This window comes from Henckelia pumila, chromosome 3 (assembly GCF_033568475.1).
Source record: "Henckelia pumila isolate YLH828 chromosome 3, ASM3356847v2, whole genome shotgun sequence".
Lineage (NCBI taxonomy): Eukaryota > Viridiplantae > Streptophyta > Magnoliopsida > Lamiales > Gesneriaceae > Henckelia > Henckelia pumila.
The window spans coordinates 179,837,577-179,852,610 of NC_133122.1; the positions used below are offsets into that span (position 1 = coordinate 179,837,577).

The 15,034-nt window shown below is 36.5% G+C and overlaps 2 protein-coding genes across 9 annotated transcripts; one reads left to right on the forward strand and one right to left on the reverse strand.

Annotated features, from left to right (window-relative positions):
* The first annotated feature begins 7,273 nt into the window (after window positions 1–7,273).
* Window positions 7,274–11,725, forward strand: LOC140891061 (uncharacterized). 4 transcript variants are annotated; one of them, XM_073299312.1, is made up of 5 exons: window positions 7,274–7,602; window positions 8,905–9,199; window positions 9,965–10,015; window positions 11,324–11,420; window positions 11,529–11,725. In XM_073299312.1, the coding sequence occupies exons 1-5, from the start codon at window positions 7,289–7,291 to the stop codon at window positions 11,723–11,725; spliced, it is 954 nt and encodes a 317-aa protein (XP_073155413.1). In that variant the 5' UTR covers window positions 7,274–7,288. The 4 variants fall into 4 exon arrangements, with proteins under 4 accessions (XP_073155413.1, XP_073155412.1, XP_073155410.1 ...); XM_073299311.1 differs by having other exon boundaries at window positions 8,905–8,962; window positions 9,062–9,199; window positions 11,324–11,725; XM_073299309.1 differs by having other exon boundaries at window positions 11,324–11,725.
* A 73-nt stretch (window positions 11,726–11,798) lies between these two features.
* On the reverse strand, window positions 11,799–13,819 carry LOC140891063 (probable transcription factor At5g28040). Of its 5 annotated transcripts, none has more exons than XM_073299318.1 (2): window positions 12,847–13,819; window positions 11,799–11,937 (listed from the first exon to the last, which is right to left on the reverse strand). In XM_073299318.1, exons 1-2 carry the CDS (start codon window positions 13,785–13,787, stop codon window positions 11,931–11,933), a joined length of 948 nt encoding a protein of 315 aa, XP_073155419.1. In that variant the 5' UTR covers window positions 13,788–13,819; the 3' UTR covers window positions 11,799–11,930. The 5 variants fall into 5 exon arrangements, with proteins under 5 accessions (XP_073155419.1, XP_073155418.1, XP_073155416.1 ...); XM_073299317.1 differs by having other exon boundaries at window positions 11,838–11,940; XM_073299315.1 differs by lacking the exon at window positions 11,799–11,937 and adding an exon at window positions 12,324–12,453.
* Between the last annotated feature and the right edge of the window lie 1,215 nt (window positions 13,820–15,034).

Below are 15,034 nucleotides of genomic sequence, written 5' to 3' on the forward strand. Positions count from 1 at the left end.
GCCGGTAGTTCGAGGCAGGACTAGGGAGCCGGATCTTTTCAGGGGAATTTATACAGCAGGATTTGTTTTAGCTGTATAATATTTACTTTTAAGTATTTCGATTTGGTTGTATTACTACAGATTTAAGCCTGGATTATGTTACTAAGCTGATATGTAAATTTAAGTTTCCACACGTTTTACTCTGTTAAGTTATTTTGTTGTATTAAGTTTAATGCATGCTATTAGTTGTCAGTTAGTAGGTGATACCATGCAGGGTCACTACAACATATATATACATCATTTAAGCATATAACTCATTCATATCATGAACGTTACATAATAACATAACATGCTAGCATTTATAAACGCATATTCTAAACCATAGAAATCTCTAGGTTAATGCATAAATGCAATGCATGTGCCAAGGAATAGGCTATCAAATCTGATATCAATAAATCGTAGTTCTGGGATTCCGAGGAAATAAAATCTTCAACAAACACCAACTTACCCAATCGAGGTGAAGTTGAATACTTCATTTTCTCTGACTTTGGTGCAACTATAGTGAGTCTTCTGGTTCTGGAAGTAAGTCTACATTCCGTGCCATTCAACTACAGCCCTCCAAACGTCATATGCACTCTAGGCCTTTCAACCCTCTGTGCTTTACTGGCTGGAGTTCAAGATGAATGCAACATGTTCTGTATGCATTAACTGCTATAAAACACCTTGAACACATCAATCATATAATTATATGAACATATAATCATTCAACGATACCGACAAATCTGTAAGTATCACATATAATACATAAAACATGTTCAATATAGAAAATACTATAAATCAAAGAAGACAAATAAACATTTACATAAATATTCTGGAAATTCAAGAAAATAGCTATCTTGAATAATCTATCTCATTTATGTAAACGTAAACAATAACATAACTTAAACATGCATGTATGTGATTTTAGGCAACTCGATAATCAAAACAATCTCGAGTTACTCTGCCCATCTTATTAATGTCTATTCATACCTTTCATCGCGATTCAAACATCTTGAATCTGTTGCCACTGCTGATCATCTCAAAGCTAGCCAAATCAGTCATACAATTCTGCTCATTTCAATCAATGCTACTTGAAGGTATTTTTTATTCAACTTCAAATACTTCAAGTCATTCGAACTCGAACACGTCGATTCAACTTCGATAATCTTCAATTCAAATCTGAAATAGATTATAACATATCTAAACATCAATTCCAATCTGAATCGATGATTCTTTAAAGCTTATACAATTCAAATCTTGCTAATACGATCGGAATTCAAACCGACGTCGCAACTATCCGAGTCCGATAAATCTTTCGATTCAAATATCATTATATCTTCATTCTAAACATAATCTCATATTCAATTCATCCACAATATACTTGAAAATGAGCTCTAGACATTTAGAATACATAACAATTCAAAATCTTGAACCGGCGGCATAACGGTACGAAATCGGAAATCCCAAAGGCATTAACAACATTAATACAATCATATCATTCAAATATCATCACCAATTCTTCAGCTTAATTTCAAAATAGCCAGCCCCTAAAAATCAGATTTCTGAAAAATCTTTCAAAAATCGAAAACATGTTCAAACGACAATCTTTTCTCGATCCGTCTTAGATATGCTATCGTCGTATATGCTAAAACATGTTTATACAATAAAATATTAATTCTAACAACATCATAAAATTCAAACATGGTAGAACTTCATAAAACTTACGTCAAAACGTAGCACTCGGAGCTGTGATCGCAAATATATGCTCAATCGGAAATTCTACTGGGCGGATCGAAAGATATCGGAGTTTAAAAATGCCAAAATGGCTTGGAACCCCTTTTCTCTTCCTCTCTCGGTTCTTGGCTGGGAATCTGATGAAATTTCTTCCCTTTACACGTTTTTAATGACCAAGTTTCAAGGGAATTGCATTTTGGTCCCTGAACTTTGGCCTAATTGCAATTCAGTCCCCGGACAAGCGATTTAATTCAATTTCAATCCTAAATAATTTAAGAATAATAGAATTTAATTCTAAACTCTAAATATTCTTAAATTAAATATTCTCGGATTAAAATTAAATCATTTCGGACCTTATCGCATTTTAGTCCTTGAACTTCTCAATATTTGCAAATGGGTCCTTGCTCAGATTTCATCCTCAAATTAAATCATTGATATTTATAATCTTGGAATTTACATCTTAAATTTCATAAATATCAATTCAAATATTTTTAATCTTTTAATTTAAGAATTTCGAATATTAAAATCTTAAAATCCGAAAATTAAATATTTTTGACCCGAAATTGAAATCTCTAATTGCATAAATTCGTAAATTCATATTTTCTCTCTTATTCAGAATTTAAATCTTAAATCCCGTCATTAATGACTTAATATTTTCGGGCCTTACAGCCATTGTGGACCTGGAATCTAAAAGATGCATCTGCCGAGTTTTTGATATGGATAGATTCCCATGTGCCCATGTCATTGCAGCCAGTTGGTTGGCGAATATTGACTTGTATCAATTGTGTTCAGAGTATTATTCTACGATGACATGGTGCATGGCTTACTCAGAGACTGTCTATCCAGTTCCCGAAGAAAGTGAATGGCCACGTAACATTAATTTTCCAGTGATATTACCTCCTTGTGTAGAAAAGAGAGTGGGTAGAAAAAAAACAAAATAGAATTCCTTCGATTGGAGAATTTAGCAGAATGTAGAAGAAGCATCCTTTGTGTTATGTAATTATGGGTAAAAATTACATCTTGCTCAAAAAAACTTGGGTCGACCAAGAATCTCTCTTGGTCAACCAAGAGAACTTGGGTCGACCCAAGAACTCTCTTGGTCAACCCAAGAGTTACTGGGTCCACCCCAAGAGAAGCTTGGGTCGACCCAGGAACTCGAGTTCCTGGGTCGACCCAAGCTTCTCTTGGGGTTGACGCATAAACTCTTGCAAGATTATATATCAAAATCGTTAAATCAGTGGATTCAACCGTCAAAACATGTATCATTATATAGCATACTCGTGAAAATAGCGGATACATATGTTATAACTTTCAAGATTATATATCAATATCGTTAAACTAGTAGATTCAACCGTTAAAACATGTATCATTATATAGCATACTCGTGAAAATAGCGGATACATATGTTATAACTTGCAAGATTATATATCAAAATCGTTAAACCAGTGAATTCAACCGTTAAAACATGTATCATTATATAGCATACTCGTGAAAATAGTGGATACATTTGTTATAACTTGCAAGATTATATATCAAAATCGTTAAACTAGTGGATTCAACCGTTAAAACATGTATCATTATATAGCATACTCGTGAAAATAGCAGATACATATGTTATAACTTGCAAGATTATATATCAAAATCATTAAACCAGTGAATTCAACCGTTAAAACATGTATCATTATATAGCATACTCGTGAAAATAGCGGATACATATGTTATAACTTGCAAGATTATATATCAATATCATTATATAAGTAACAGATACATATGTTATAACTTGCAAGATTACATATCAAAATCGTTAAAGATCAATGAATTTTCCATTGATTATCAAACATATTACAGAGTAAAAAAAATCTAAACTCAGTTACAAGTCTGTCATCTAACTTTAATACTAGGTGATCACTTTTCTTGGATAAAGCACATCCAGCAACGGCTAGGACAAATGCTCCTGAATCCTCACTGTAAAATTACAAAAGTTATGAAATTATTAGTCATTTGTCAATGGTAAACATATTACACATTAGAGATATGATAACGTACTGTTTAATCTGGGCTTTGAATTCATCATACATCTTTATAGACCATGACCTCTCAGGGTGTGGGTTGTTCCCAACAAAGGATAGTAGACGAGCAACTTTGATAAGTATAGGCCCTATGTCCTCATCCAGATCTTTGCATTTAAGATTGGGCTTTCGCTTCAAGTCATATATAGTGCACTTATTGACCCCTGCCACGAGTTTTAGTAAAAACCAGCATCCATCTGTGTGGACTGGGATGAGAATTATTCGTGCCTTTTCCCAAGAGACACATGGCCACATTTGTTTTGAGAATTCGATTTTCATCTTCAGCCACTACAGACATCGACACATAGAAATGTCTATCCATCAGCGACACATTTGGTGACATCAATTCAGGATGTCGTAGCTGAATCTCGAGTAATCCACGGAGAGCTTCACCCATGTGCTGAATGCGATAGAAGAATATTTTTTCAAAGTTAAAAATAAGTGCTCTACAAATATTCACAAATCGTAAATGCTTACACAAATCGTGACGGGCGAATTCGCGTATGCCATGGGCCTGTAGAACGACTTGTCATAATTGTCATAAAATCCTTTAATCATGCTAGGCGAACTTACGAGCATCGATGCTCTAACTCGAGCCAACGAGTTCTTTACCTTGAAAGTCAAGCATTCCACAAATGGCCTCACACCGTCACAACCTTTCGACGTGGTCGCCTCGGAACCTGACATAACCGCATCAGGAGTCACCTAAATATCTAAAAACATAAAATTGATCATTTATTATGTTATACTATACATAAATATATACGTCAAAAAATGCATTAACTCACCTTCAAAGGATTCCTCTGGTATAGTTGGCAGCTCAGCTCCGCTATTATTGGGAAACAATTCCCTGATCATATTATCATCAACACCTAACAGCATACATCAAACAACTTAAAATTTCAATGACAATTTTAATACATAATCCTCTTATGTGAACTTAATTAGAAATTACTCACCAACGTCTGCCTCAAGTACAGATGATTTTCTCTTTTGCCTTCTGCTATAGACCATGCATAATCTCTCTGAACATGTACTGCCGTTTGAGACCTGATCTCAGCCAAACCTGCTCTAATCTGTTCAGCCAAACTCGATCTCAACTTATCAAAACCAGCTTTCATTTGCCTTATACACGCTCTGGTGTCGATAAATTGTGTTGTCATCTCAAGACACAATGAGTTAACGGTATCTTCCAATGCACTCAAACGCCGCCCAAAACGATGCTCAAGGGATGATTGTGGCGGGTAGGATTTGCTACAAAGTGGACTCTAGGCCCCGTAGGAATGGGACGAAGAGTGCTAGAGCTGGATCTAGTGGCATCAACAGAAGGGGTGCTGGAGCTGGATCTATTGGCTTCAGTAGAAGGGTTTCTAGAACCATCGTTATAAAAATATGTGTGCTGGACTAGGGGAGACTCCACATCATGCTCGAGAGGGTGTTGGCTACATATAAAAGCCTTACCCTGACTCCACAGCTCTAGTATCCGAGTGGTGACGACATCTGGTGCAGAATCAACAAAAACACCGGTGGTATAATACGATGACATGAGCTCCTCAAAAGTAGGAGTCAAATATCCAACACAATCCTATATTTATTTAATATCGTATCAGATAAATAAAAAAATTTATGTTCACAGCTACCATATCAAATTAATTAATATTACTTACATCTATATCACAGGCACCAAAAGCTGCACTAACATCAACATCAGACGGGGCACGATTTGGAGGCCACGTGTCCGTCACCCACTGAAACATCCTGGGCAAAATCAAACCATCTACAATATCTCTTCTCTTGGCAAATTTTTGTGTCACACTAGGATAATATTCATAAGCCAAGATCTGTGAAAAATATTTCAAACAATGTTATAATTATTATTATAAATAAAGATAACAAAGTCACTTTTAACATTCAAAAAATGATATACCTGCAGAGGCAGCACAAAACCACAGAGAAGAAAATTGTCATGAACTTCTTTACAACTCTGTCCGTGGGAAGTATATTTCTTTAAAAGGTCCTTCTTCAAAGATATGAAGGCATCACGATAGGCTATTCTACCCCATGGATACTTTTTAAACCTATCCAAATCATCTATAAGCCTTAGACATGTACGATCGATCTTTATGTTTTTTTTCCTACTCCCCCCACAGAATACGTCACAATAAAAGTAAAGACTAGCAATCTTCAACTTCTCCACATCTATCCCCTCAGTCTCATTTTGTCCTAAGGCAGTAATCTTTGCCTCCAAATCAGTAAGAAAAATTTGAGATTTACCAACAAAGTGTCTCGAGACAAAGTTACCTTCTCCATCTGGTAGATCTGTCGGCTCTATACTGCAGTCGAGACCTGTTATTAAACAATACTCTGACATAGAAAATCTAACCGGTCTTTTGCGCACGACCATCCAAAAATCATCACTACCGTTATCAACTATCTGGCTACTCATTAGATACCACATAATTTGACTCGAAATATTAAAATCTCGATGATACCTAACGAGGTTACCAAATGGAGACTTGTCAAAAAACATTGCTCTTTCCTCGTTGTTCAGATATTGATAAATCTTATGGGAACTCTCTTTATATCTCGACTCAATTGTCAATTTGACACGAAAAATTGCATTCCTGCCCAATTTTGTTGGCAAATATACCTATTAAAAATAAAACAAATACATTAGAACAATCAAAAAAACAACCAATAAGCTTTGGGTAAACCCAGAGCTTGGGTAGACCTAAGCTTAGCCCTGGGTTTATCCAAAGCTTGGGTCGACCCAAGAGCCCCAAGCCTTGGGTAAACCCAAGCTCTGGGTCAACCCAAGGCTTGGGTCGACCGAAGCCCTCTGCGTTTACCCAAGCTTGGGTTTACCCAGAAGGCTTCGGTCGACCCAAGCCTTGGGTTGACCCAGAGCTTGGGTCGACCCAAGCTCTTGGTTTACCCAGAGCTTGGGTAGGGTCGACCCAAGACCCAAGCTTTGGGTAAAGCCAGAGCTTGGGTCAACCCAAGCTACCCAAAACCTTGGGTTTCTTGGGTCGACCCAGGGCACCCAAGCCTTGGGTCAACTCAAGAATGGTTTGCGTAGCTCATGGGTCGATCCAAGGGTTAATCAAGCTTTTTTTTTATCTGTACCAAATCATTAAAAAAAATTCAAATATTATCAGATCTTTGTCAGCCATTTGATTGACGGAGTTTGTGCTTATTTGAAAGATATGCGTGGGATGAGAATGGATATTTGTGGAGAAATTTTGAAAGAAAGAATAAGTGATATGCGAAAAGGGAGATGCGAGATGCGAGAAAGAAGATGGGCGGGAACTTTGAGAATTAAAGATTTATGAGAAGGAATAGATTTAAATTTTAATAAAAAATTTTAAAAAATTAAATACAAAGATATATTAGTAATTTAAATAATGAATCCTTTCTTTTAAATACCATACAAAGTACTCCTTCTACCTTCTACCTAAATTTCCCCTATGCAATGCCCCAACCAATTCTTGATGTTGCCAACCCATCATTCACTGCCACTGATGAATTTTCCAGATTTTCAAACCAAGTCTTCATCTTTTTGTTCCTGGAACAGAATCCCGAAAATTCATCATGGCCCAAAAGCTTATCACGGCTTTTACGTTGAAAATGCATCCAAAAAGATGCTGCCTTTTCCACCAAAAGTGAAAAATATAACGAGCACATCAAACCCTTTTGTGAAACACTGTGTCAAGCTTCGACTGAGCTCTTCCTATCGCTACTTGCACGGCTCAGTTCTCGTTGTTGGTGCTATTCTAGTAAGGTGTTTCTTTTCTTCCCGTCTTTATCGTCTCTATTTGGGCTTTGCTTTATATTTATTTTCGAAGATGTTTTTTTGTTGTTTAATGGAACAAAATAATCCCCATCTTGTATTGGAATAAAGATGCGTAATGTGTTAGTTGAAAGGTTTTAAACTTGTGAGTCGGATAGCCTTTCCTTTGCTTTTGTGCGAAATTGGAAATAATAATGTGTTCACTTTCTAATGATGTATGCAACTAAACTTTGAATGTGGTTCTTATTTTGCGACCTTTTGGTTTTTTGAAATATATCAGTGGGGAGGGGGTTGTAGTGGTGGACTAAACGTTATGTCTGAAAATTTGATCAAAGCGAGTGAGGAACTACTGACTTAAGGTTTGGTTGCAGACCTTTTTACGTTTATAGATGTGGAGAGAAGTGTCGAAGTAGCCTTATGTGATGGTTTCTCTTGGCGTCACATCAGTCACACTCTTCTTTATTTCAAGACACAGTACTATACCAAGATAATTCTAAAATGAGTTGGGTTTGTATGGTCCCCATGCTATTTTTCATCAATGAATTCAGTTGATTGGGTCTGTCTGTTGTTATCACAATGGAACAGCAAACTAGTGCACAGATTTGAGATTTCTTCAGCCGTGAATTTTGTATGGGAGAGATTCATATAATTAATGACTTGAAAAAAGGTGCCATAGTGATATGTTCAATTGATGTTCAGATTCATTACCAACATGTGAATACCATAATAAAGTGGAGTTTTCTATCATCAAAGAGAGACATCTCACTATGACACTATGTTATAACATCAAATAATTCTTTGACGTCTACGTTCATACCATTGTCCGCAGGTGAAACCGCTATTTTCAGGTTTTGTCTTTGACCATCCTGACCCCTATAATTTATTTTACTTGCTATACCGAGATGTTCCACAATTTCGGCGTTAAAGACATTTCCTGTGTCTTTCCTTGCGTGCCAATATTACTATTACTGGAGTTTTTTTCATCTTCAGTCAAAACTTGAAGCACATGTTATCCGATCCTTAACTTGAACGTTACTAATACTACCACTGTTGTTTTGAACTTAATTAGGATTTGCCCATTGTTTGATAGGATCGTGTTCATAACTGCCTGAAGGCTCATTTCCGTATCTTGTCCGAGATTTTGTTTACTTCGTTAGTCTTCGTGTATATATACTTTTTAATGCATCATAAGTTGGATTTCTGCTAAATATTATGATTTTGATAATATGCAAAAATTATGACTTGCTTTGATAATTGACTGCCAGAACATAATGTAAACTTTCCTTTTTGTAGGGAAATTTATGGCTTTTATAAAACGTTTCAGGATAGGCCTATAATAGAGTGCTTGCTGGTACTTGATAACTCTCATATTCCTGAAGAAATTGATTATCCTTCTGTTCATATAATCCGAGTCAACTCAGTGGTTATGAGTAAACTTTCTGGTGTTCAGTCGAATGATTCTGTTCATGTCATTGCCTTGGTGAGATTTCCTACAACATTTCATGTTGCCAGCGACAACCTACTTGAAGAAGATTGTCGTAAATGGTTTTCTTTTCCACATCGAATACTGGTTCTTGATGGAATTCAGGTACCTTTATATCTTTCTTATTCATGATTGTTGGTTTATATACCTCAGCTATTTCCCATGATTGAAGAGTCAGGTAAATATTTTCTAGTTAGCGTCATTATCACAACACAACTCAGTCCCAAACTAACTGGCACTGTCAAGTTACTATTCTTAAATTTGAAATTTTTGGGCGAGGACATTTCGTCTAATTTTTGCTTGATTCGAACCCCTAAACATGTTGATTGCAGGCACATGTTCTTTTTATTTGAATGAACTCGTGATGATTTTTTCTTCCATCATTTCCTATTAGTGTCAATACCAGCTAGTGCATCACCTCTTAAAAGGCAAAGCAAGAGGTTGCTGCTAGGAATGAAATTTTAATGTTCTCATGCATACCAAACATGCAATAAGCGATGATACTCCATGAAGATTAGAATAGTTCTATCTACTTCTATATTTAAGATGGATGCTGATGCCATAAATAGGGTTACTTTGGTCGAATATGAAGTTGCTTATTGCATCATGTCAGAATTGTTTAGCTCATTGATTTTGCGTTTACTTGTTTGGAGATAAATGAACCGACATGGAATGCTATTTTATGCACCAATATTTTGGAAATTCCCAATTTTTATTCTGTTCTTGCTTAAACGTTGGCAAAGTCTAACAATGACATTTAGTTTTGACTAAAGTATCTATGCAAGGAATACTGGGGAGAATTTAGCCATTCAATTACTGCATTTCAGTTTTTGAGCAGCGTCTCTGAACTCATATGACTGTTTTTTTCAGGACCCTGGCAACCTTGGTACATTACTTAGATCTGCTACAGCCTTTAGATGGGTGAGCAAAATTAATTGCCATGTAAATCTGCAATAGTTTTCCATGCTTCTGGTTTGAAATTTTTGGCTTTTCATTCCTGCCTGACCCACTTTTGAAGAACTAAGTGGATTAAAGGATGCTGTTTGAGTAGCCTCGTTTCATCTTATTGTTCACAGCGATTGATAGCATACCTAAGCCATCTGTGAACACTTGAGCTAGACTTCATTTTCCTATTCGATTGGAAATTTTATTGGTTTAAAATTATTTAAATCAAAATTTTAAAACTTCATCCTCTGTGGATCCACGTGTCTAGCTTTTAGATCCCAGATTTCTTGTTCTGGAATGGGTGGGTCACATTTGTTTACTCGGAGGATGACCACTCCTGTAAAGAATAGTCTTGTTGCATATCTTCAAGGAAACTATTATTTCTTGGAATAATTGAATTAGGCTGTTGATTTTTCACTTGAAGGAATTTGAAGCAGTTGGAGAAGGCGATTATTGCATTGCATTTTTTTTCCTGGCCTGAAATTAATCTTACTATTTTCGTAATATAAACCCTTCATTTCTTAGCAGTTAAAATTTCTCCGGAAATCCAATAGAAGTATACATGATGGTATTACAACATGGTACATTGTTCAACTTTATAGTGATCATGCATGTTCACTCAATAGGAGCGGAACGTATATTAACCAACAAAGAATAACCATCCAACTTCCCTCTAATTCGAGGTTTTAGGAAATGTTGGTCAAGTAGCACTACCATTCATTCACAAATGGCACAATGTGTTGCTCAAAAGATGCAACTACACAGTTAAGAAAGAATTTGTGGACCTGCTGTATCCAATGATTATGTTGGATGAATACAAGAGGCAGATTTTGGTACTGACATACCCAAGTATCGTCTTATTTTTTATGAAGCTATGATTTTTCACAAGCTTAAAAGTGTAGCTTATCCAAGATGAGAAGAGTATCAAGACTTCAAGAGTAATTTAGGCTGCTATAAAGCAAGGTTTGTTATGTTGGGACTTTGAGAAAAAACTTCAGAATTTTATTTTTTATTTTTCCGAAGGTACCATTTTACCCAAGGAAAAACGTCTGTCGTTTCAGTTATGATGAGAGACTAAACGTGAAATTGCAAACATTTCATGCTTCTGTTATGTGAAATGCCTGATATTATTGCAAATTTGGAACTCGAAGCTGTGGTCACAGATTAATGCTTTGGTTGGTTTCATTTCCGGTGTTATATAACATTTGCAGGGTTAAATATTTTCTTCGTTTCAAACTTCTATTTGCCTCCTTGACGTCCTAACAAATTTTATAATGCCAACAGGGTGGTGTGTTGCTGCTTCCTGGTTGTTGTGATCCATTCAACGAAAAAGCACTTCGAGCCGGTCGAGGAGCCAGCTTTCAGATCCAAATTATTACTGGTAATTGGACACACATAGAAACTCTAAGAAAAGAATTTCAAATGAAAATGTTGGCCGGCCATCCTTCAATTAGTGATAAACTGAATCCAGTGCTTAAACTTTCTAAAGAGCTGGCAGATTCTTTAGCAGAATTGCCCCTTTGCCTGGTGTTAGGCAGTGAAGGAACTGGTCTTTCTGAAACCAGTAAGAGTTCTTGTGAGCTTGTGAGCATTCCTATGGCTGGAGAATTTGAGTCTTTGAATGTTTCAGTAGCTGGCGGCATCTTCATGTATATGTTGCAACCTGAGAACCATGTAACTATTTGACTTCCTAGCAAGATGATCCTTTTTGTTGGTAAATGCTACCGACAAGATCTGCTAAACTCGATAATTTGGTTTGGTACCACTTGTATACAGATAATGAGAAGGATATCCGGAGGATTTTACCTCGGAGATCATCGAGCATTTTGGTTCTCAAATGCTATTCATACCGGGAAATTTTACTTGTAATATTGATGAGCTCCAGAGAAGCCTAGAACCTGCTATATAGAAAAAATGAACCGCAAAGGATGTCATGTCACAGAGTTTGGAGTTGCAATTTCTTGCTCTTTATGTGATTTCTGCCAATGATGAATGAAGGCATGCCCTTTTAGGTCTAATCGTTCGCCTTTGCCCACATTTGTTTCATACTGGACGAGAGATATCTGTCTCGTTTTACCTTTAAATGAAATCTCTTTCTCGGGCTAATAGTAACATCTAGTAGGGACAGGAATTCAGTTATCAATTCAAGGCTAATAGTAACATCTGGGGCTAGTAGTAACTTCCTCTTCCTTATTTCCCTGATTTTTTATTTTTTTTTGGAATTTTACAGAAATTATAGAATTTTATCATCTGAGGCAACCATATTAATGCTTTGTCATTTGTAATTCGCACTTCATATTACCGGGGTGCAATGGAGTTCAGATGAATCGAAATATAATATTGCATCATTGGCATATTTCACCTCTAAACATGTTCGTTGAGCGGGGCTATGTACTCTTCAATTTTTGGTACATCTGAGACATTTCCAAAATAAATATGATAAGTAGAGATCTTTAAAATTTTGATCTTCTCGTTTCTATATATGCTCTCTATATAACTGCTAATTGTACATAAAACGGCAGCCGTATTCTAATTGTACCAAGCTATCCACCTTCTGGTAATTAATCTTGAAACCATTATACATCTCCAGTATCACATGCATATGACAGACAGGTTGACCCCATAAAATGTATCCTCAAAACCAGCATGCACACTCCCATAAGGCCAAAAGATTCTTTATATTCCATTCTCAAATATATGTCCAAGTAAGGAAACTAACACTGCAAACAATCTACTCTACTAAGTTAACCACCTACAAAACTTAAACTTTAATTTATTGCTTTTGAAGAGAATGCTCAAGAACCAACCTCAATCGGCGTTCCAACACATCCAATTCAGCAATCCTTTGCTTCTGCCAGCGTGATTGTATACTCTGATAACTTGAATTCCGCACTTCACCGCTCCCACCACTAGCAAGGAACATCGTCCTCAAGTCATTGCAACACTCATCAAACACATTCAGCACCACCTTCACCACCACTTCACCTAATGTATCCTCACTGTCAAAGTTCACATGCCCGAGCCCCACCACCTTGCGCCAGCGCATCCCACTATTATCCATCACCCCATCTTCCCCTTCAAACTTCACATTCACCTCACTTAATTTAACCTCTTCGCCATTCTCACTACCAAGAAAAGCATCCCCCCGTTTGTCTTCATCCACATTCTCATCATCAAAACACTCCAGTTCCATATTAACATCAAACTCTCGATCATCGACACCGGGAGAAATGACGGGCAAATCAGGCGAAAAGTCGACTTTAACGCCAACAAGATTGGATTTTTTAACCATCCCGTCATGATTCCTATCACTGCCACTATGATTGAAACCCACATCCCTGGATCCGTTGAAGGGCGAGACGGCGGCAAAATCAGGATGCCACAACTGTTTGGACAAATCGTAAAGAGCCCGATCGTGGGGAGACAACTGCGATTGATCGAGACCTTTAGACAGCCTGGTGGAGATGAGCCGAAATTTCTTCCGTAGGCGGCGGAGCTTCTCGGAAAGCTGGGACTTGGTGTAAGGCTGCGACATGGTGTTGGAAAAGCGGGAGTAAAAGATGGCAAGGTCCCTGGGAAAGGCTAAGTTGTGGGAGGAGCAGTCGACGAGGCCCTGCAAGAACCGGATCTCGTCCGGTTCGGTCCAAATGCGGTGGAACTTGAACGGCGCCACCGTGGGATTGGAATCGAGTGGGGTTTTGCGTTTGATGGGAAGTTTTGAAGCGATCGTATTCGTGGTGGAGTCCATGGTTAGGGTTCCACAAATCCCACCTAGCCCAGTCGGTGTGTTTTTGTTTAGCCACTGCTTTTTTCTTCTTTAATTTAATTTAATTTAAGTGCAAATGGCTCAAAAATTTCCAATTCAAACATATTTTACTCTGCATTCCTTAGCCACTTTTTTGTACCACTTTTTTTTTTATTTGTACACATTTTGTATGGTTTTGTACCACATCTTGTATTGTTTTGTACCACATTTTATGACTAGAGACCCCAAAGCAAAACATGTTTGCATTTGGGGATTTTTGAGCAAATTACCCTTAATTTAATTACTTGATAATGGGTGGTCTGGAAAAACTAAAAAGACGATTACTATTATTATTGCTTCTTTTTTATTAGTATTATATTATGTTATAATTTACCTTTTTGTTAACCATTTTGAGCCTGACAGTTTTTAAAAAAAAAAAAATTGATTATAATTACATGTGGAGAATATCTTATAATTGAGGGATAGTTTGATGATGTAACATAAATGTAAATTAATAAATTGAGAATCCTAAAATTTGTTTGATTTTTTTTTTTTAAATGGCAATGGAACTTGTTAAGAAATAGATTTGAACACTATGTGCAGTCCAACACATACGGCGGTCGGCGAGTCTATACGAAATGACTTGAGTAACTATGGGCAGTCCAACACATACGGTGAGTGTATCAGATTTGTCTTTGTCTATATGAATAGACTGGAGTAACATACAGTGTGTCTAAACTCTAATATCATGTTAATAAATAGACTTGAATCTAACTCAACTCAAAAAAACTAGTTCAAGAGAGAGATTTGTCTTTATATATATATTGAACTCTCGGAATATTTACTCAACCGATATGGACACAACACACTAATATTGAAGCACCTATTGGTGCGCATCGGGTAATTCAAGAGTTATGCACAAGTTTGCCACCTAAATAAATAGTAAATCACATTAGACAAAATTTGAGAAAGTATTAATAAGTAATATTTAGGATGAGTTGTTTGGCTTTTAGTTTTTACCAATCAGGAAAATAACGAATATAATTGTTAGTCAAACTCTTAGCAGAGTTACAACTGTTACCATATGTTATTTTCCCTGCATACCAATACATGGCCAAAATATAGTGGATAAATAACCTGCATTTGCATTTTGTATCCTGAAATTTTCTTCCTATATATCACTATTTTTCATCACAATAATATTGAATTCAAGAAATTAATTACCCATCATTCAAGGCTGTGTTTGGTTG

Coding starts and splice junctions, on each gene's coding strand:
- LOC140891061 (XM_073299309.1), top strand. CDS start 7,289: ATGCAATGCCCCAACCAATTCTTGATGTTGCCAACCCATCATTCACTG. Junction 7,603..8,904: donor GTTGGTGCTATTCTAGTAAG/GTGTTTCTTTTC, acceptor TCCTTTTTGTAG/GGAAATTTATGGCTTTTATA. Junction 10,016..11,323: donor CTGCTACAGCCTTTAGATGG/GTGAGCAAAATT, acceptor TAATGCCAACAG/GGTGGTGTGTTGCTGCTTCC.
- LOC140891063 (XM_073299313.1), bottom strand. CDS start 13,787: ATGGACTCCACCACGAATACGATCGCTTCAAAACTTCCCATCAAACGC. Junction 12,771..12,846: donor GTGTTGGAACGCCGATTGAG/GTTGGTTCTTGA, acceptor TTAGTAGAGTAG/ATTGTTTGCAGTGTTAGTTT.